Source organism: Balaenoptera ricei, chromosome 8 (genome assembly GCF_028023285.1).
Source record: "Balaenoptera ricei isolate mBalRic1 chromosome 8, mBalRic1.hap2, whole genome shotgun sequence".
NCBI lineage: Eukaryota > Metazoa > Chordata > Mammalia > Artiodactyla > Balaenopteridae > Balaenoptera > Balaenoptera ricei.
This window is the reverse complement of record NC_082646.1, coordinates 9,773,999-9,795,680: the sequence shown is the minus strand read 5'-3', so window position 1 is coordinate 9,795,680 and position 21,682 is coordinate 9,773,999. Positions and strand designations below refer to the sequence as shown.

Genomic DNA, 21,682 nt, shown 5'->3' with positions numbered 1-21,682 from the left:
GCTTGTAGTATTACATGAGGTGACGTGTATATGAAAATGTCTAGCACGGTACCCATCACAGATAAATGTTCTTAAAACATCACTTTACAAATTGGAGGGCCCTTTACTTGTAAGATTATGGCAGTCCTAATCTTTGTAGCCTTGGGAGGTGGCAGTTTCAAGTGTCTCCAGCTCAGAGCGGAAAGTCCCTCCCAGGGTAAGAGCTGTCCTGGAGCGGATGGGGCTCTGCAGGTCCTGAGTACCCTGCGGTGTGTTCCACTGGAGGATGGACGGTCATCTTCCAGAGGGACTTCTGCTGGGTGGGAGGGGGAACAGACCGATGTGTAAAAGTGTTCAGCAATTGAACCTTCTGTGTCAGGAAGACAGGAACAGGGAAGGCTGGGGAAGGGTGGAGGCGGCTCAAATGACCTGATGCTCCCTGTAACAAATACTATTGATGTATCCGCAAACCTTAGAGCAGCCACTGGGAGCTTGGTAAACCGGAGATAATGGCACTTTCTGTCCTGGGCGTGACAGTTCTTGTTTTGAGAGACATGAATGGTTCCCCAGAATTTCCAGACCTCCTCCAAGCACACACACTCAGCCGCCAAGGTGTGTGATCTCCACGTACCCCCTCCCATGCCCTCTGCCTCGGGGACGGAAAGAAGCCCTGCAGCAACCAGGTATCCTGGTCATGATCAGCAGGGGGCACGGGCCAGCATCATGGGCCCCTTTGCAATCTCTAATTCAGGTGGCTATATTCCTGCGAACGGTCTTTGAAGATGTGTACATGCTTTAAAATCCTTGGGCTTGCTGAGCCATTGAAAGAGCGTTAGGCTAGGAGCCAGGACACCAGGCTGGCCATGAACTAGCTACATGATCTAAGGAAAGCCACCTGGCCTCTCTGAGGCCAGTTTCTCTCCCTCCGCCTCTCCCTTCCCTCCTGAGAGACATTTTCCATGGACCAGCAGCACCAGCTGGAAACTTGCTGGAAACACGGAATCTCAGGCTCCGCCCCAGACCTGCTAAGTCAGATCTTGCATTTTAACAAGGTCCCCAGCTGATTCATAAGCACCTTAAAGTCTGAGAAGCGCTGGCTTAGGTGACCTGAATAGCACATGAACTTATGGCACCAGCTCTGCAGTCAGAATGCCTGGGTTCAAAGCCAGACTTCACAGCTCACTAGCTGTGTAACTTTGGCAAGGACTTCACCTCTGTAATGATCCACGCCCTCCTCTGTAAAAGGGGACCCTGATAGTATCTACATGGTAGAGCTGTTATGAGGATTAAATGAAATAACATATACAAAGAGCTCTGCACAAATAAGGGCTCATTGAATAACTTTTTTCATTTATACAATGTCTCGGTTGCTATGCACACCATAGAGAAAAAAAGCAGATGTTTATTTATCGTCTCTTTACTGAGTAGCTATCTCTGTGTCAAGCACTGTGGGGATACAGAAGGCAGCGATACAAAGTCCAGACTCTTGTAGAAACAGACAAGAGACAAGTGCACGAGCAGAGGTAAAAAGAAGACTTCAGACTGTGATAAATGTTAGGGGGAAAATATAGCAGGGTAATGTGAGGTGATCAGGCCAAGGCTCTGGTTAGAGGGGAGGCTGAGAGGAGCTCAGGGAGGGTCTCACGGAGGCAATATTTGCACTGAAACCTGTAAGGTAAGAGCCAGCCTTGCAAAGACCAGGGAGAGAGCGCTCCAGGCGAGGGACAGATGTGCAAAAGCCCTGGGATGCGAGCGACTTTGGCATCTTCAGGGGCAGAGGCCTGGGCAGATCAGACTGTATGTGGGTCTATTCTAGTGCCAGGGAAAGCACTGGGGGCAGAAACAGGGAGCTGGGGGAGCAGGGAGACCTGGGGGGGCACAGGTGAAGCATCAGCTCACAATGCCTGCACGGGGAGGACGGCGAGGGATCGTTGGGGTCTGAAGCCTCCCGCTAAGGAGTACAGCAGAGTGTCCTCCTACTGCAGAGTGGGAAGGACCTAGAAATTCTCCCCTCCAATATCTCCTGGTGCAGGGTGACAACTGAGACCCAGAGAGGGAGTTGCCCAAGGTCCTTCTCCACACTGCCTGAGGTAGGTCCCCAAACTGGCCTGTAAACTATGACTGTGTGTTATTTCCAGAGTGAGGCTGAGTAACTGTTTCACAACTATCCCCACGTGTCCGCCCTGCCCCCTCTATGCCCCCAGCTGCACGCCTCCAGTCTCCTGACCCCTCACCCACCCCCTGATGCAATATCTTCATCTCACATGACACACACTCTTGCTCCACTGTTTGCTGAAGATCTTACACCTTAATGACTCTCCTTTTCCAAATCCCGCATTTCACTTCCTGTCTGTACCAAACATTCTGGCCTTTAACTACATTCTGTCTGACATCGTTCACCATTTCCTTTTTCCTCTGTCAGTCTGGTCCCCTGATAGGACTTGGATGAGCAAGTATCCAGCACACAGGAGTTGCTTCATAATGGAAATCTGTATCTTCTGATAAAATCCACCCACAACCAAGCCCTCGGAGATCCCAGGGAAAACAACATGCACAGACGAAACTGTTACAAAACCAACCTAGGTCAGAGACATCTCTCCCTATTATGAGAAAAGTGATGGTTTGATTTCTCGGTGTCAGGGTGGGATTAAAATCTCAGCAGAACTACAAATAGAACTACCATATGACCCAGCAATCCCACTACTGGGAATATACCCTGAGAAAACCATAGTTCAAAAACAGTCATGTACCAAAATGTTCATTGCAGCTCTATTTACAATAGCCAGGACATGGAAGCAACCTAAGTGTCCATCATCGGATGAATGGATAAAGAAGATGTGGCACATATATACAATGGAATATTACTCAGCCATAAAAAGAAATGAAATGGAGGTATTTGTAATGAGGTGGATGGAGTTAGAGTCTGTCATACAGAGTGAAGTAAGTCAGAAAGAGAAAAACAAATACAGTATGCTAACACATATATATGGAATCTAAGGAAAAAAAAAAAAAAAAGGCCATGAAGAACCTAGTGGCAAGATGGGAATAAAGACACAGACCTACTAGAGAATGGACTTGAGGATATGGGGAGGGGGAGGGGTGAGATGTGACAGGGCGAGAGAGTGGCATGGACATATATACACTACCAAATGTAAAATAGATAGCTAGTGGGAAGCAGCCGCATAGCACAGGGAGATCAGCTCGGTGCTTTGTGACCACCTAGAGGGGTGGGATGGGGAGGGTGGGAGGGAGGGAGATGCAAGAGGGAAGAGATATGGGAACATATGTATATGTATAACTGATTCACTTTGTTATACAGCAGACACTAACACACCATTGTAAAGCAATTATACTCCAATAAAGATGTTTAAAAAAAAAAAATCGCGGCAGCAATCAGCCTTGTCTGAAACAGCTCTAACTGAGCAGGTGAACACACCCACCTCCACGCCTGCCTGTCATCCCCTCCCTTGAGCTGCCCTTATTTCAGAGTCCCTACTGAGCATGTGACTTGGAACAGAGAGAAAGTTGACAAATGTGGATTATGCTTCTTTCAGTTTGAGGCTGCTCCGCCACCCCAGTCTTACAAATGTCTTTTCCTACCTTGCCTGGTACCTGTGATTTTCACATGTGACAGTCAGGTTTGAGAGCAAAGAAACGAACAGAAGATGACACACCACCACCATCACTCAAAGGACGGAACACCTGCTTTGACCCAGGTTTACTCTAAGATAAGCCAAGGCCTAGAGGAGCCCGTGAAGCGTGTGAAGTTGGCCAACCACCTCCTCACTGGAGCACAGGTTCAACGATAACTTCTATTTATGTCCCAGTGAAGTGCTCGCCATGGGGAAGGAAGGGCCAGGTAACCGCTGCCAGCTTGCTCGCGAAGCTGGGTTAGGATCCTGTGACGAGGAGCCAGGCATCACACAGGAAATCCTGTAGGTGTGGAGCGCTGCTTGAATAGCCTACTATTCCTTCAGTAACTAACTTGGAGAGTCTGCTCTTCGGCAAGCATGGCTCAATTAGAGGCTTTGCCCTCTGTGCTCTCATTTCCCGTGTCTCCAGGCCCCAGGGGCATAGGCCGCTGCTGGCCCCAGGCAGACCCTGGGTAACTTGCTGTCGGCCACTGCCCGCTCCAGCCTCGCCCCAGTAAAAGGAAAGGAGAATCCAGGAAACTTCAGAACCTTTATAACATCATCATTCCAAGGACAGACAGAAAAGCTTAACCGCGAATCACTCACGCCCACACAGCACCAAGACACCCTCCAGCCTTCTCACCCCCATGTGCTCAACTCTGGGACCTGTAACTCCTTTCCTCCCAGCCTATAAGCCTAAGTCTTGCGTGTCAATGGACATCACCTGAGGTTACAGCAGGTGACGGTCCCAGGTCAGGGAACTCAGGTGCACGTCTTCCATTTCCCCAACTCCTGCCAAAGGTGCCCGAGGTCCTGCTCTGGAGCTTCTCAGATGTTTCTTATGTTCTGCAGGGATCTTGCAGATCCTGGTTCAGTGGGTCTGGGTGGGACCTGAGATGCTACATTTCTAGCAAGCTCCCTGTGCTACCCCTGCTGCTTGTCTGAGGATCACACTTTGAGTGGTCTACTACCTGGGTGAACAGCCAGATGGTTTTCTCAGGACTGTCCTTGTTTTATCATTGAAAATCCTGTGTTCCACGTCCTGAGAAACCTCCCAGTCCTGGGCAAATCAGAACGGTTGATCACTTGAGACAAATCTCAAGCCTTCCCAGAGTTGAAGGCAGCCATATCTGGCAACAAAGCTTATTCACTGCCCCCTCCATGAGCTGGTAATGAGACACTGGAGGATGAGAGCCAGTGAGGAGCCCTGCTGTGGGGTGTTGCTGCCATGCATAGGGAGGCTCATGGTCCAGCGGAGGAAGGGGATGAGCAATGGTTTGGGAGCCAGAAGACCTGGCTTCTCCTTTTGATTCTGCAACTAATTAGCTGTATAACACCAGGAAAATGTCTTAACCTCTCTGATCCTTTTCGATAAAATGGAAGCTGACACTACGTGTCTCACAAAGCTGTTATGAAGATTAAATGCGCTAACATACACATAAGTACTGAGCCTGGAAATAATATTTTTTGAATCCCACCAACACTTCCTGTAATCATTGACTTGTGTTTCCTCTGTTTGCCCTACCTCGGATACCCTAGTGGAGTTAGTGATGTGCAGGGTGAATCCACCAAGACAAAGAAGAAAGAGGGAGGAAGAGGACCTTTGACTCCACGTGCCAGGCGACACAGGAAAGACGAGCTGTACAGAGTTCACACTTGCCTGCTCTGCGTGTGTGTGTGTGTCTGTGTCTCACTCTGTCCCTCTCTCTCTGTTTCTCTCTCTCTGTGTCTCTATCTCTTTGTGTGTCTTTGTCTCTGTGTGTGCATGTCTGTTTCTCTCTGTCTTTGTCTTTCTTTGTCTCTTTCTCTGTTTTTTCTGTCTCTCCCTGTCTCGCTCTCTTGTCTCTCTCTGCTTCTCTGTCTCTCTCTCATTAAGTACCAGATCTGAGAGCAGCCACACTGGGTCCAGAGAGAGAGGGGAAGAGCTAGGGGAAGGTCAGGCTCAGGTGGCAGGCATATGAGGACGGTCACCTGGATTCCTCAGGGCTTGGGAAGCTGCAGGACTCCGGGAACAGGGAGGGAGAGGCAGTGGAGCAGAGACGGTGGCTACGGAGAGGTGGCCCCATTTCCGGCTCTCCTCCACTGAGGATGGAGAGGCTGCAAGGCGGGAGCCTGAACGTTGTTATTGGCTGGAGGGATGGGGGATGGACCTCCAGCCAAGGAAAGCAGATGGAGACCAGGCCTCGGACTCTACCCGCCTGGGCCAGGAATCCATTCTAAGTGGGAATTCTAGGTCTGTGGAAATCTGGGACACCCAGTTTAGCCCACACTCTTTGCTGTTCAGGTCAGTGGAAAAAAACAGACATTTTTCTTCCCACCTTGAGGTTTGCCTTTCCTCCCAAATTTAAACAGGAAATACAATTCAACATGTCTTGAATGTGGGTATTGGGCTCACTGGATCTAATTTTGGTCAGGGCAAAAGTAGAGGATGCAGGGCCTTGCAGCTCCATCTTAGGCCAAATCCTCAAAGACCACATGGTGGCCTCCCATCCATGTGTCCCCATAGGTATGCCATCCGTCTGTCTCTCCACTCCTGTCTTCCCCAGATCATTACTGAAGCAGAAGGCAAACTCAGCTCCAGTCTGTACAGCTGTACAGCCTACGACAGAACACCTGACCTCTTCAGTCTAACTTTTCTGACCCAAAATAGTGATGACAACAATACCGGCCTCACAGCAGACTTCCCTGGTGGCGCAGTGGTTAAGACTCCGCGTTCCCAATGCAGGGGACCTGGGTTCGATCCCTGGTCAGGGAGCTAGATCCCACATGCATGCCGCAACTAAGAGTTTGCATGCCACAACTGGGGAGCCGGCGAGCCGCAACTAAAGAGCCCATGAGCCGCAAGTAAGACCCAGTGCAACCAAATAAATAAATAAATAAAATAAAATAAATATTAAAAAAAAATAATACCGGCCTCACAGATTGTTGTGAGGATACCAGAAATTTCTGGTATGAAAGTCCCTAGCATGATGCCTGCTACATAGTAGGTGCTCAATAAAACATTACCTGACAGCGAAAGCAGAAATTAACCAGCCCGTGTTTGCCCAGGCTGGACAGCCCAAGCGGGCACAGGCCTTGGGGAGTGTGTGATGGAGAGGGCAGAGTGGGGAAAAGAAGTCCAGCCCCCTGTGATTCAGCTTCAGCAACCTGCAGACAGTATGCAGGGCAGCATAAGGAAGGGCGCCTCTTGCCCGGGGCTGAATAACAGAAAAAGTTACTCTCCTAGAGCAGTTACAGACAACTGGGGCACAGACGGGGTTTATGCACCTCTTGGGATCCTGGAGCAGGCGACATTCCCCGAAGGACATCTGGGAACTCATCTGCAGGATGGAGGGGAAGTGGTGGCCAGAGCCCTGAAGGCTGGCCCTGCTGGCCTGGTGTCTGCTGGCTTCAAGCAGATCCTCCATATACCTCTGGGCTGAGCCTCTTCCAGCAAGGACAGTCATGGGAATCAGGACAGCCATTTATTAGCTCATTATGTACCAAGCAGGATGCTACAATTCTTTGTATGCATTGCCTCATTTAATTCTCACAACAAACCTATGCATTGTTAATAGATGTGATTACTGGTGAGAAAACTAAGGTCAGGAAGGTGCAGTGCCCAAGGTCACACTGTTATAAAGTGGCCCAGCCAGGACCCCGGGGCTGAGCTCTTACAGAAGTGGCCACCCGGCACATCCACGTGGCCGCCTATGTGCCTTCCCCCACTCTTCCCTTGAAGAGTGATTGGAAATAATTGGAACTGTCACTGGAAGTAATGAGAAGTGACAGAGGCTGGGTTGGAAGGCTTATTGCTCCAAGTCAAAATGATCCCCACAAACCCAAGCCTAAATTTAAACGATGAAGTCGCAAAGCACTCTCCCTCTCCAGGATTTGACACCCCCTCAACCCCAACCCTCCCAACAAGAAAAGAAGCAAAAGATTACGTCAGGGGCTGAACCTGTTCAATACAACGGATTTCTTCTGGAGCAAAAAATTCCTTTTCGGCTTGATCCTGTTCACTTTCCACGTGGACAAATATTACTCAAACCTCAGGTGACCAGACCACCGTTCTTAATTAAGAGATCCAAATTCACTGATGTATTTCTTCCTCTTTTTCTTTTCTTTTCTTTTTATAAACATCCCATGAGGGACGAGGAACCAGAGGCAGCTATGTAACTGGCAGGTTGTGAGGGAGAATGAACCATAACTTTCAACAGGCAAGGATGTCGGGAGGTCCAGTCCTTCCAGAAAGCACCTGGCTGAAGGCCAACGACACACAGCACTGAATCCGTCCCTTCTGATGACGATGGGGGTGATCCATCAACCCACCAGCTGTTTATTTAGCACCAGCCCCACTAATGTGCAAGTGCTGTGGGTGACAGGGGAACATGAGCCACCGTCCTGAAGATGCACGTGGGAAGACACAGCCCATCTCCGTGAGACGGCACAGGATTGAGTTGCTACCTCCCCGGGACTCCTAGAAACCCTGGTACCTTCCTTGAGGACAGCACTCTCATATATCTGCAATTCCTTGTTTAGGACTATGTCGCCCCACTGGGCTGAGTTCTTAGATGGTGGAAACTGTGTTCCGTATCAGTGGCATCTGAGAGCCTAGCACAGGGCCTGAACTACAGAAGGAGTCCCCCTTCTCTAATTGTTTTGTGAGTGAGGGTGCATGAATGATGTCGAAAATGTTATGGGACACACATGAAAGTCCCTGGAAGCTCCTGAAAGCTGCTGCTGCTCTCCGTGAAGTAGAAAGAGCTCAGAGAAGCTGCTCTGTGAATGCCGGGAGGGCCGAGCTTTTAGCTTTTGCATCCTCTGCTTTCTATTTCTATGCCTTCCTCTTCCTCCTGCTCCTCTATCTTCTCCCCTGTCGCCTTTCGTGACCTGAACTCTCCAGATCCCCTTGCTGCCTTGCTTCAGAAAGACCTCCCATATTCCACACCAACCTCGGAAGACGCTGCCCATGTTCCCTTCTCAGTGTGGGCACAAAGGCAGCGGCTTTCTCCCCTGCGTCCCATGGAAACAAAGTAGCCTTCAGTCTTATCACCAGCAGACTCTGGCCGAGGCTCCACACACAGTGATCCAACCACTGTCACTAACAAAATAAAGGTTGTTTGATTTCAGCATTCTTCCCCATTCTGGTCTATGTGGTGCCAAAGGAAATAAACTTATTTTCCCAGAATCTAGACAGTTAGGAAGCTCAGATAACCAGATTTTTTTTTTTTTTTTTTTTTTTTGGTACAGTCTGCATTCTTCTTTGGGAAGAAGTCAAAACTGCTGAAAAGAGGAATTTAATTACAAAAGGCAACATATAGGGTGAGTTGTAGCCAATACACTCACCATCCATAGCCTCAGGACTAATAAGGAGCTCACGCAACCAACCCCAAAGCAAGGCGAGGTCTCCACAACTATGAGAGTCTTCTGATTCGTTAGACGGAACTAGTAACCCATGTACGACATACATAGTAATTCTGGGTTATAAACAATAGACATTAACCCAAACGAACCATTTCTTAACAATTTGAATGGAGTGGGGGGTAGGGGGTGATAAATGTTCTAACCAAATTTTCCACTGTGGGATTTATCGTTTGGAATCCTGTAAATGAAGCCTTGCTTCAGCCTGATCCTCTCTTCTTGGTAACACAGAAGCCTTGATTTCAGAATAACTATGTGCCTCCTGATAATTGGAAAGCAAATAGTTTTTGGAATCCAAAATGTTGGGTCGGTGTCCTGGCTCAACTATTTACTAAGAGGGTAATCTCGAGAAACTCACTTTATTTCTCTAGGCCTCAGTTTATTTACCTGTAAAGTGGCATAATAATGACATTTACTCTCAAAGAGTGATTTGAGAATGAGATAAGGTATGTTAATATATTTTGTAAACTGTAAAACTTTGTGCAAATGTTAGCAATAAATTCTACTGCCATAATAATCCTACCCACATAATTCTCCCTCAGGTACTATGAGTGAGCTAATAATACACAATTCATATTTCAAAACCCAACCACAAGTTCAAATCCATGCAAGGAATTCATTAAGCTACACACTTAGTGGGTGCACTTTACTGTATGTAAATTATGCCTTAATTTTAAAAACTGAAGGAAATGCTAATGCCTGCAAACAGTTTCATACAATAGACCCTCTACTCAGAAGTCTACCCTGGGTGTCCATGCTTGGGGTCGTTTTGTAGGTAACTCTGCTCAGGATGAGGTCCTTTCGGTGAGTATTTCAGGTACTAAACTTCTAGGGCAGAGGTCTCTGGCCATCTACCCTGACCTTGAATGATGCCGCCTGGCTATCAGTGCCCCAGTGCAGACCCAGGATGGAGTCGCTACTGCTCTCTTCACATTAGGCAGCCAGCCGTGCTGGATTCATAATCATATGCTACCTATTGCCATGAGGGCTCAGTGGCTGAAAAAAATCAGATAAGCATGGTAACACCCGTGTGTTCTGATCACAGCCACATCTGGACCAGCTGGAAAATTCTCAGAATTATAAAAAAACCAGAGAACGTTAATGGTATAAGGAAACATAGAGATAACCTGAGTCTAGTAATCTCGTTTCACAGAGAAAGAAATTGAGGCTCAGAATAGTAATGACTTGCCCAGAATAACCCAGCAAAATTATGAAGGAGCTAGAGCTATTGATTTCCCATTCTATTCCTTGTAGGCACACCTACACCTTTAGGACTTTGGGTATAATCCCTTTTTCCTGAATATACCAGACATTATACAAGGCACTGCAGAAGTTTCCAGGATTTCTAGTTATGATGGCTAAACTGAAATGTTATGACATCGGCCCTATTTTTCAGGCAATTTCTCAACATAAAACCAATGGCAATTATTCAGCACTGACTACATTTAACTGAAGCATCTGAAGAGCAACTGTGATCTTGGAGCTTAACTACATGAGCTGAAAAGGAGGGAGAGAGATTTTCCACTTCCAGAATGTGTGATAGGACAGATTATGGAGTTAGGGGGTCTTGTCTTGGCCCTTCTACTAAGCAACCTGTTTAACTTTAGCCAAATCTCTCTGAACTTTGGTTCTTTCTTCATCATAAAAGAAGGGGTAGGTTTAGATCAAGGATTTAGTTGGGTTCCAAGGAACGGTATCAGGAGGTCAATGAACCCCTAGAAGTTATAGGAAAATTTGATGTGTATGTGTCTTTTTCTAAGAAGTGGATTCAGGGTTTTCACTGGATTCTCAGAGGGGTCTGGGATTAAAAATTTTAAGAACCACTGATTTAGACAGTGTCTTAGCTTTTCCCCATGTCTGCTAATCTTTGATTCTACCTTTTAAAAATGTCTGTCTAGTTCATCATCATTAGGTACATTTATGAAATATACTCATGTGTACTTTGCCCAGCTGGGCAAAAGATAAAAATTGAATGAGACAAGATATGAGCCTACCGGGAATGTTTCTATATTATAACCATCACCATTAATGTGGGAAGATGAGGGAAGGACATGGAATCCTACTGAGACCTGTCATTAAACCACAGGCCAGTGGGCCAAGCATTCAAGCACTCCTCAAACTCATTTTTTTGGAAACAAAGCTCTTTCCCAATCCTGGCAAAAGTTTCAATGAATTCTATTGTTAATGTCTGGTACTAATGTACTTGATATATAAGTTTGTATAACAAATGTATTATCTGGTCCTTGTCCATGTAATGTTCTATGCATAATTTTTTTAAAAACAGTACTGGGCTTCCCTGGTGGCGCAGTGGTTGAGAATTTGCCTGCCAATGCAGGGGACACGGGTTCGAGCCCTGGTCTGGGAAGATCCCACATGCCGCGGAGCAACTGGGCCCGTGAGCCACAACTACTGAGCCTGCGCGTCTGGGGCCTGTGCTCCGCAACAAGAGAGGCCGCGATAATGAGAGGCCTGTGCACCGCGATGAAGAGTGACCCCCACTTGCCACAACTATAGAAAGCCCTCGCACAGAAACGAAGACCCAACACAGCCATAAATAAATAAATTAATTAAATAAATAAACCCAAAGTTTAAAAAAAGAAAACAAAACAGTACTCGTGTTTGCCTTAATGGACAAGGCAGCATAAAAGCAAACAGTTAAAACTGGGCTCCTCACAATTGTGTTGTTCCACAGTCAAAAAGTAATAATACTCCAGATCTTTCACCTCTCTTGACCTTAAATGTTCCAAATGTTTCAAATAGCCAATTATTTTAACAGATACTTCGCAAGCTTTTAGTTTCTGCTAGGTACTAAAAGTGGTACCCAGATGAATGAGGCATGGACCTTACACTCTAACTGGAGTGTTAGGTAAGTATTCAGATGGCTGTAATACAAAGTAGCATAATAGAACGGCTATTGGGATTCAAAGGAAGGAAAAAAGTACATTCTGTTGGTGAAATCATGGACAGGTGTATGGAGGAAGTGGTACTTGAGGTGAGACTTGGAGAGTGAACAGGATTTTGATCTGGAGGGTCAACAATCTGTAAGGGTGGAGAGTAAGAGGGCATTTTTGGTGGAGGGATTATCATAAACAAAAGCATAGAGTCAGAAAGAAGCATGGGGCATGGTTTGAGTACAGGAAGTAATCCAGGTTTCTTGGAGAGTTGTTGGGGGGGGGGGGGAGTTGTGAATGATACTGTGTAAAATCCTTAATATGAGAATGAAGTGTTTATACTTGACATTATAGGCAATGGAGACTACTAAAAGTTTATGGAAGAGCAGAGTAAGATCATGGAATCAGAGAGAATGTGAATTCAAAATCCCTCCACCCCCATTCTGCAGTCAAGGAACCCAGAGAGCTTGCCAGATTCCTAATCCAAATTCTTGCCTTATACCAGCTGTTTCACGAGGTTACTCGGGTAGCAGTATGTAGGAAGGGAAGAGAGAGTTTGGGAAGGAGACCACGTGGCAGCTATTACAGAAGTCCAGGAAGAAGTTCAGGTAGGATAATGAGACCGAAGCAACAGGGGAAGGGGAGAGGTGGTGGTCAGAGGAGGGGCTGGGGGAACCCATGAAGTCCCCCTTGTTTCTCCTCCGTGGGGCTCAGAGCATTCCTTTTCCTTCACATCAGAAAGGCGGGACATTCGATTTCACTCACTGGCGGGTCCAGAAAGCAAGGAGTCAACTGGCCCATCCTTGTTCAGACTATGAACTCTTAGCCCTCCTGACTCCCTTTCAATACTGCGCTTTCTCTAGAAAAAAGAGGCCAGAAATCACGCTAGCAGTGGCCAGAAGCCACCCTGGATCTATTCCTTTCAGGGAGCAGGAGATGATTTTAGGATTCGGGCAACACTGAGGGCTTTTCCTTCTGGCTTTCCTAAAGAGTGCCCGCCCAGGCATCCCAGGGCTCAAAACCACTTTGCAAATAAGGCTAATCCAGCCCACGGGAGTGGTTCCCCAGGGGCTGCTGACCCATGCAGGGATTTCAGCTCCTTCAGCGCTGCTCCCCTCACATGCTGCTCTCTGGCTCTCCAACCTCATCTCAGGTTTCCTGCACTGTCTCTTGTCCTGACCCTTCAACTCATCTCCACTGTGACTTCTTACTTCAACAGTTTATTCAATTGAGAGCTGGGATGTCATGTGTCTGAGTACATCTGACAAGGGCATTGATGTGGCAAAAGCTTAATAGTAGGTGAACATCCTACTGTTAGGTGAATAGTAGATGAACATCCAGTTATGGAGAATTTCTAAGTCAGTGGTCCACTTTTTCTCTTCTACATGGCATTTGGTTTGTAACAATTTTATAAAGACAGAACCCTCCCAAAAAAGATATCATGAGAGACAACTTCTATGAGAAAGACATCAACCCAACAGATGATATTCTCACCAGAGGAATGATACACATAGTAGGCACTCAATAAAAAATGGCTAAGGAACCAATGACATCTTTTGATCCATGTCTTGGTCTGTTCCTCTTTCTCACGAACTAAGACGTTGACCATCATCAAAGCCAGCTGATTTCAACTGACCATGTGGGCCAAAGTCACTTTCCACCAGAAACTGTGCCCAAATGGGGCTGGTGTAGAGCAGGTGCTCAAACACTCTTAGTTTTGTTTCCCTTTCCCAGGCTCCTCCCACGGGGCAGGATCTCGCTGACATTTCCTGCTCCATGAATAGGACTGAACTGGATCTCAATGCAGAGAACATCTTTAAGAGTCCTTCTGTGGTGCCGGCAGACTCTATACATGGCGGTTCAGCAAGCAAACAACCTGCATTCAAATCCTATCTCTGCTAACTAGGAGCTTACAGCTTTGAGCAAGTTACCTGACCTCTTTACATCTGGTTTTCTTCACCTGTAAAACCAGGGTAATAATAGTGGGTGGCCAATAGGGCTGGCGTGAAGAATAAATGAGTTAACAAGATAGCCCGTATAACATGCTCAGCATAATAAGTACTCAATGAGTTCCAGCTGCTTTTCATAAGGCTGCTCTGACATTTGAGCCTACTGACATCGGGTGGTTGGTGGCTTAGGGGTAGAGGCCAGTAAAGGTGCCATCCAGATATGCCAGCTGTGCTCAGGAGTGGTACTGCAATACTTGGCTGGTATTTAAAAGAGCTTAGAAAATCGTGGCTCCTCACCTGCCCTACTTGAGCAATAGTTTAGGTTAATCCACCTGTTTCATTCCTCTAACCTGGGTGAAGAGTTATTGTTGGCCTGAGGCTGGCCTAGGTAGGCATGTATAAGGCCTAGTTGGTTTGTAAGGTTTCAAAAAGAGAGACAGAGAGCTCTAGACATCTAATTCAGAGGGAGTTTTTAGTGCCTCTTCACTTTTGTTTGGGGGGTTTTCTATCCATTAGGTCCCTGACAAACTCCTGGTGTTTAAGGCTGTCAGAGCCAGAAGGGACTTAGGAATCATCTCATTTGCTTGTTTTGGAGCTAAGGGAACTGAAGGCCTGGTAGTGGGTAAGTGGTCCAAGATCACCCAGCGAGTCAGTTCAAAACCGGGACCAGTCCTCACCTGGCCTGGGCTCCAGGGCAGCGCTCCCTTTACCACGCCTGCTGGCTCTTTGGTTTTCTGAACTCAGGCTCACATTTGGTCCCGGCTCTAGGTGTAGCCCACGCTTCCCTGGTGCCTATCATGACTCTTCTTCAGCTCCGCAGTCGGCCTTCCCTGCCCTGGTGCATCTCCCTCCTGTCAGCTCTTGCCCACACATCCTTGATGGGCACTGTCCTGCCCTGTCCTGTAAACTTGCCTGCTTCCAGCCCGGGTGAGTCTATGCCTTAGGGCCTCTGAGGCCTCAGGAGTCCTGCCTGGGTGACACCCAGAAGGGACACGCAGGGCAGCACTTCTCTTGGCCCCAGAACCTGTTTCCCTCTATTCTCTCCTCCGCTCCATTTTTCTCTGTCTTGATCAGTCTGTCTCAGTCTTGCTGTTCTGCCTCACATCCCTCCTCCTCTTTCCTCTCTCCCTCCCAGCCCTTTCCCTTCCCCTCTTCGTCCCTCCCAGTCTGTCCGCACCTTCCTGGTCCTCCTGGTGCTCTGCCCTTTCCCCTCTCCTGCTTTCCTCTCCCCCTCTCTTCTCCCACTCCCTTTCGCTTACCCTCCAACACATCTGTTTCTAATCTGCGCCCTCCAGGCGCCTGTTTGAAACGAAAAAGCTCCCCCCACCCTCAGGAAACTGGCACAAAAATTCCTGAATAATACCTTCCCTCCCCCAATTCTCCAGTTTCCCCAGATACTCCTGAAACTAAACACCACCCCCGAAAGCACCCGCCACACCAAGCGGTTCTCGGCCAAACTCAACCAGGAAACACCCCAACGCCCAAGGCTGCTCCAGGGCCCAGATGTGCAAGACGTTTTCGATGGCCGACTGGGCGGCCCTGCGCTGCCAGATGTGTTCCTCCCTGGCCGGGAGGCAGGGACACAGGCGTCCGGCTCACTCCGGGGGCCGCGGGGACAACCGTTCGGAGCCCGCGTCGCGGCCCGGGTGCGGGACAGTGTGTGCCCGGGGCCACCCGCCCTCCCCAGGCACTCACCTAGCCCGAGCAGGACGAGGGAGATCATCCCGATCCCCGGGCGCGGGCTCCTCCCCGCTCAGCCGCTGCTTGGCTCCGGGGCGGGCGGGCTCAGGCGACGGACCTCGGGCGAGCTGGGCGCGGCACCTCGGGGTGCGCGCGGGGCGGCTGCAGCCATGTGCCGGCGCGGGAGCGGCCCCACGCCTCGCGCCCCGCGCCCAGCTCCGGGATCCCCGCAACGGGCGCAGACGGGCTTCCAGCGCTCGCCCCACCAGCTGGCACTCGGACGCGAGCGGGGACCCAGGTCAGCGGGGAAAAGGCGAGGCGGAAAGACCCTACCGCTTCGTGGAACACTTTTCCCTGTTTGGAAAGAAAAAGGAGTGAAGAAAGAGAGGTGGGGGTGGAAATAGAGTGAGCTGGAACCACATGGTTGCCTCCCACCGGCAGCCCCTCCCTCCCTCGCTCGCTCGCTCGCTCGCTGCTCCCTCCCTCCCTCCCAGCGCTCGGGGCGCGCGGGGCGCCGGCCGGGCAGCCGCGGGGGTCGGGCCCGCGGGGCTCCGCCGGCGGCTGGAGGGAGGAGAGGGGATGCGGCCGCTTGGAGGCCGGTGGTCGCGCCCGGCGCTCGCTGCGGGGTCGACGCTGTAGGAGAGAGCCGGGGACACTTGGCCACGAGCGAGGATGAGGCCTTGTCAGCCTCCTCGGTCTCCGTCCTCACTTCGTCCTTCTCTCCACTTCTCTCTCGCATCTTTTTCTCGCGCACACACGCTCTGCTTCCGCACAAATCTGCGATTTCTCCTCTTCCATCTCCTCTCTCCATTTCTCTCGCGTTTGCATTCTCCTCGCCTCTCCTCTCTCACCTCCTCCCTCCTCTCCTTTCCTTCCTCATTCCTCTTTTCTCCTCTCCTCCGCCCTCTCTGCCACGTCGTAGTCGGGGTGAAACTCCAGACCACCGTGCAGACAGCCCAGCCTGAAAGTGACAGCCGGGACCGTCAAGCAACGGGTCTGGTCGGGCGCTCCTGACTTCACGGCCTGTTTGGGGTCCACAGCCTTTCCGTCGGCCTTTCGCCCTCGCTGTTTCTCCCTCGGCGGTAACCACAGCAGCCCCCTCCTCGGATCCGGCCGAGCTAAGCGAGCCATCCCCCCGGGGGAGTGGGGTTCACAACTCTGTAGAAAGGAGTCCGTCAGGAAGTCCTGGAGCTGACCTCCCTGCACGTGGCCCTGGACAAAACAGGCATCACCTCCTTTCAGGAGAGAAGGCAGAGGGCACGGGTTCCCTCCTCTGTGCGAGGGGCCCCGCCAAGGAGGCCCGCGGAGGGCCGCCCGCGAGCTCCCGGGTCGGCGCCTGGGGTTGTGTCTACCAGGACCCTGCTGCTCGGCGGTGGCGGGAGGGGACTAGAGAAGGAAAGGGCAGCGACGGCCACGCACAGGTCTCAACTGTCCTGAGGCCCCGAGAAAGCCTGGACCTGCACTCTCTGGTGCCCGGGCTCCGGACGTCCCCGGAGCGGGGGCTGCTGCTTCAGCCAGACGGAGGCACGACCTGACCCGCGCCCGCGAGGGGAGCTGGGGCCAGCCTTCGGCGGCGAGGCAGGCTGCGCCATCACACTTTCAAGCTCGTTTGCCCAATCCTCGCTCCAGGGGCCTTAGATGCCGGAGCTGTACGGTCCTTTCTAATTAGCTAGTCTTTTCCGGTGTAATGAAACCAACCCCATCTCATAAGTGAGGAAAGCACAGGCCTGGAGAGGTGATGGCACTCTCACCAGGTCCTTCAGAGGGGTAACAAAAGCAAGGGCTGCTCTTGGGGCTTTGGGATCAGCTGTGAGAGTTGCTTGAGTGGAATTCCGGCATTTTTTCCCTCTCTCCTCGCCCCCACCCTTTTTTCAATAACTATTTATTATGCATCTACTCTGTGCCAGATGTTTTTTTAGGTGTTGAGGACACAAAGTGAGTAGAACTTGGTTACTGACATTTCTTAAACATTTGGAACTAGTATATCTTGGCATCAACTATGGACCAGGAAGCGTATTAATTATTTAATATTTATCATTTTATTAATTCTTATGATAATGCTAAGGGATAGGCAGTTTTGATTCCATTTTAAAGATGAAGAAACTGTAACCTAGAGAGGTTAAATATCATGCCCCAGATCACAAAATATTAAAACTCTTCTATTCCAATATTAATATTCTAATGTATTATTATTAATATTAAAAATAAAACATTTTAAAAGTCTCTGACTACTTTTTTCCATTTTATACTTCTTCTGTAATAGGAGAAATAGAAATATTCATAACTATAATTAACATATGAATGTGTTGAAAAAATGTTAATTCTCTTAAAGGCTGAGGAAGGTAGGAGGGAAACTGTACAGAGAAGGTGACTTTTTGTCATCTCTGTCTTAAAATTTTATTTAATATTTTGATATATTTTCAGACTTAGAGAAAAGTTGCAAAAATAGTACAAAAAATCCTTGTATACACTTCACCCCAGATTTCTACTTTTTATTTCTTTCTAAAAGAGATATTTTTGTAAAAGTTTTAAAGCCCCATCTCTACTCCTCCATCGCTGGTGGCCTTTCTCATGAACCTGGTGACACCATGTATTGCGTGAGGGCTGGTGTGCACATGAAGACAGATGTATGCAGGTGTAAACAGACATGTGTTTAAACCCACATTGCTCAGGCTGAAGATAATAAGACACCTTCAGCTCCAAGTTGTTAGTCAGTCACCAGCATAGGAAATGCCAATTTCATATGATTTTTGCTGAGATTGGGTCATAAACACTCAGTTCCCCCAGGTCTGAAGTCTTATAGCCAGTATATATTGGGCATAGACTCCTTGGGGAGAGTCCTTGGGTCTCTGGAGATGACTGTCCCTGAATCTGAAGCCTCCTTTCTTTTACCAGGCATCTGTGAGCCAGAAGAGTGCCCCAGTGCCCCTGGGGATGGCTCACAACTCAGAAACACATTACCTACCTACGCTGTGTCCCACACTGATTGGGCTGGGATCCAAAGAGGTACCGGCAGTCTTTACCCTAAATGGACCTCTCAGTCCAGTGAGAGAGAAAACATCAACATGCGAAATCTTTCCACAACAAGCACGAAAGTTACGTAATTAAGTGCCAGAATAAATTATCCTGACGATAAGAAACACTGAGAATTCCAGGAAGGGAGGGAGCACTGTAGGCTGTCGTGGCTGTGAAGGTTCTTCGGGAGAACACTTCTCGAGCCAGGCTTTGGGGGATGGAGAGAATTTCACTAGATGGGAGGAGCACTGGGAGGGGGGGCACTCCTGGACACAGACATGGAGTTAGGAGTAGCTGTGGTGTACGCAGGGGGTATTGAATGGAATGAAATCCATGAAATGAAAAATTGGTGTTGGTGCAAAATGGCTTGGAACAGTTAGCCTGCAGCAAAATTGTGAAGAGTCCTGAATGTGAGGCAAAGGATTCTGGAACTTGTTCTACACCTTCTCCAGACTCACTGAAAAAATTTTAGCAAAATGGACCTTGATGAGAACCATACTTTAAGAGATATAAGGTGGCAGTGCCCAGAGGTGACTCCAAGGGCTGGCCAAGGGTGGAGAGCTTTAGTACACTTTCTTATCCATCAAGCTCCCTGGCCCCATGCTTTAATAGAAACAATTACATTTCCTCAACCTTTTGTAAAGTGATATGAATATGCAGCTTCGAGACAAGTCCCTGATCCTCCCCACTCTGTGTGGAGCCAGAGCGCCACCCTAACCTCTTCTCTATAGGAATTCCAGAGCCACCACGGGGTGTGCGTGAAGCATGGGAAGAAAAACCTGAAGCAGAGAAACTGGTTAGAACCTACTGCGTTAAATGGGGAGATGAGGTGAGGGCAGTAAATCCAACATAGAAGATATTTGGGAGAAAGTTAAGCCAGGTTAAACATCCAGTGGTCATTGTGGGCGGGAGAGGGAGTGGAAGATAAGCAGCACCAAAGATAGAGTTAAGTGATCTAATCTATTGTTATATATGCTAAGATTAAAGCTACAATTTATAGACCTTCTACTATGTTCCAGGGATTAGAAGTGTCATCAATAAGCCTCACTCTACGATATTACAATGAGGGCACTAAGGTTCAGAGAGAGTAAATAAATTGCATATCATTCCATGGTTAGTAAGTGACTGAGCCAAGATTTAAAGTTAGAAGATTGAAAGCCCTCACTGTCTTTTGAAGGTAATGCTTACTAGGAAGTCAAGTAAGTTAACTTGTCAGGAAGGGAAAGATCAATTTAATTTGAGACACGGTAACTCGGAGACGATGATAAACCACATCTATCCATTCTCCATCCATCCAGCCATCCATCCATTCACTTTTTTATTTTTAATTTGAATCAATAATTCAGTAAATCTTGGTTAAGTACCTACGAGGTGCCAAGCACTGGAAGTCAATGATGAACAAAGCAAAAGTTGTCCTTGCTCTCTAGAAGCGTATGGTGGGTTAAGGAAGATGGACAGCAAAGAAGCAATCGTAAAGCAGAGTGAGAAAGACTCCGTAAGGGAAAGTGCAGAGTGCTACGGAGCTGACGGCAGGACCCTGTACCCAGCGTAGGAGACGTCAAGGAAGCCGCCCTGAGCAGGAGGGGAAGGAGATGTCTCATCTTACAGGACACCTGGGAACCATGGACCACGTCTTTCCATCCCTTTGCATTCCGGTATCCACCTGTGCCCCGTTCTCTCAGAGGAAGACACATTCCTGAGGGCATCTAGGACGAGAAGCTGTGGGATAATGGAAGGAGCTGTGGGCTGCGAGGCAGACAGTTTGGGTTCTGAGTGGCTTTGAATAGGTCACTTGACGTCACGGGGCCTTTTCCTCTTTTCCTGACGCTGGTATGAGGCAGAAATGAGATTCTGGTGAAGGTGCCTAGCACAGCGTGTAACATATAGGAGACTCAGTAAATACTTGTTCCAACTAAAACTTAAGTCAAGTCCACAGGATTACATTCCCTGCAGTAAAAAGAGAGCCAACTTCTGTCTCATTTCCTTTTTCTATTAAAACAAGGTTATCTTTACATATTCTTTCCTGTCCCACAAGGACATCACTTCTTGCCTGGCTGTTCAGTGCGCTGGCTCTGTGTATGGCTGGACAGTAAGAGGCTGCAGCTGGCTGTCGGGGTCTTGACTGGACAACCCTCACTGAGGCTGTGTCTGAGGAGCCCTGTGTGTTGATGGAGGCTAAGGAGTGAGGGGTTCTCACGGAGGAAGAGGAAGCAGCTGTTCTCCCCACCGACGGCCGGGGGGGGTGGGGCAGAGGTGAGAACAGCTGGCCCTGCTCTACCCCAAACTGCGAGATGACAGTCCCCAGCTTTGATCTGTGTGGTCAGCTGAGGAGGCAGGGATTTGGTGGGGCTCGGGTTTCCTGTAGGACATTTGTCAGTGAAGAAGGGACCTATGCTTCCCTCTGCCTGCCAGGACGCAGGATGCACAGGTCTGTCCTTCGACCCCAGTCGGGTTTTCAGGTGCCAGTGGGAGAGTCAAGAGGCAAGATGAAAAACAGAGAAGGTTTATGTAGCTTCTGAGCCTAAGTTACAGTCTGAGTTTTTGCTCTACACACCACCTTCTTCCCTGAGATCAGCTAGGTCTGGGGTTTCCCAGCTCCTCCCCACATCCTACTTTCAATTCCTGCTAAAGTGATGCCCTCAGAGACGTAGTTCAAGCTTTGGAGAAAGACAGGCTGATTTTGAATTCGCGTGGCTCTCCTTACCGTTTCTAACTTGGGCTCCCTCAGCCTCCGTTACTTCGGGTCGTCTCTAAGAGTTCTCATGGTTTTCTGAGACGATTACCTGAAACTATATAGAGAAAGCATCTAGCACAGGCACCCTGCTACTCAGCACACAGCAGCTCCCTCTGTTCCCCCTTAACTAACGCAACAATGCACGCCTCCAAGGATACCTTGTAACCAGGTCTGCAGAGGCTGCTTTCACCTCTCAGAGAGGGGGAGAGACAGCATCTCCTTCCTCTAAGGGTGAACTGAAGTCTGGTGACTTCCTTAGAAACACACAGCAAAAGGAGTAGTGAAAGTATACCTGTGCCATCTCCCTTTCTCATTCCCCATCTCTAAGTTAAGAAGAAAATCAGAAGGTTTTTCCTTGGCTAATAATACTCAGAATTGCCCACAAGACAAGCTGTCCTA

At 48.8% G+C, this 21,682-nt stretch overlaps 1 protein-coding gene across 1 annotated transcript in view; it reads right to left on the bottom strand.

The window, feature by feature from the left end:
• CLMP (CXADR like membrane protein) overlaps positions 1-15,882 on the bottom strand; it is a 91,439-nt gene extending 75,557 nt beyond the window's left edge. Inside the window, exon 1 of the mRNA XM_059930174.1 lies at positions 15,550-15,882. Within this exon, the coding sequence (XP_059786157.1) occupies positions 15,550-15,577 (28 nt within the window). The 5' untranslated portion in view covers positions 15,578-15,882. The remainder of the gene's footprint in view (positions 1-15,549) is intronic.
• Between the last annotated feature and the right edge of the window lie 5,800 nt (positions 15,883-21,682).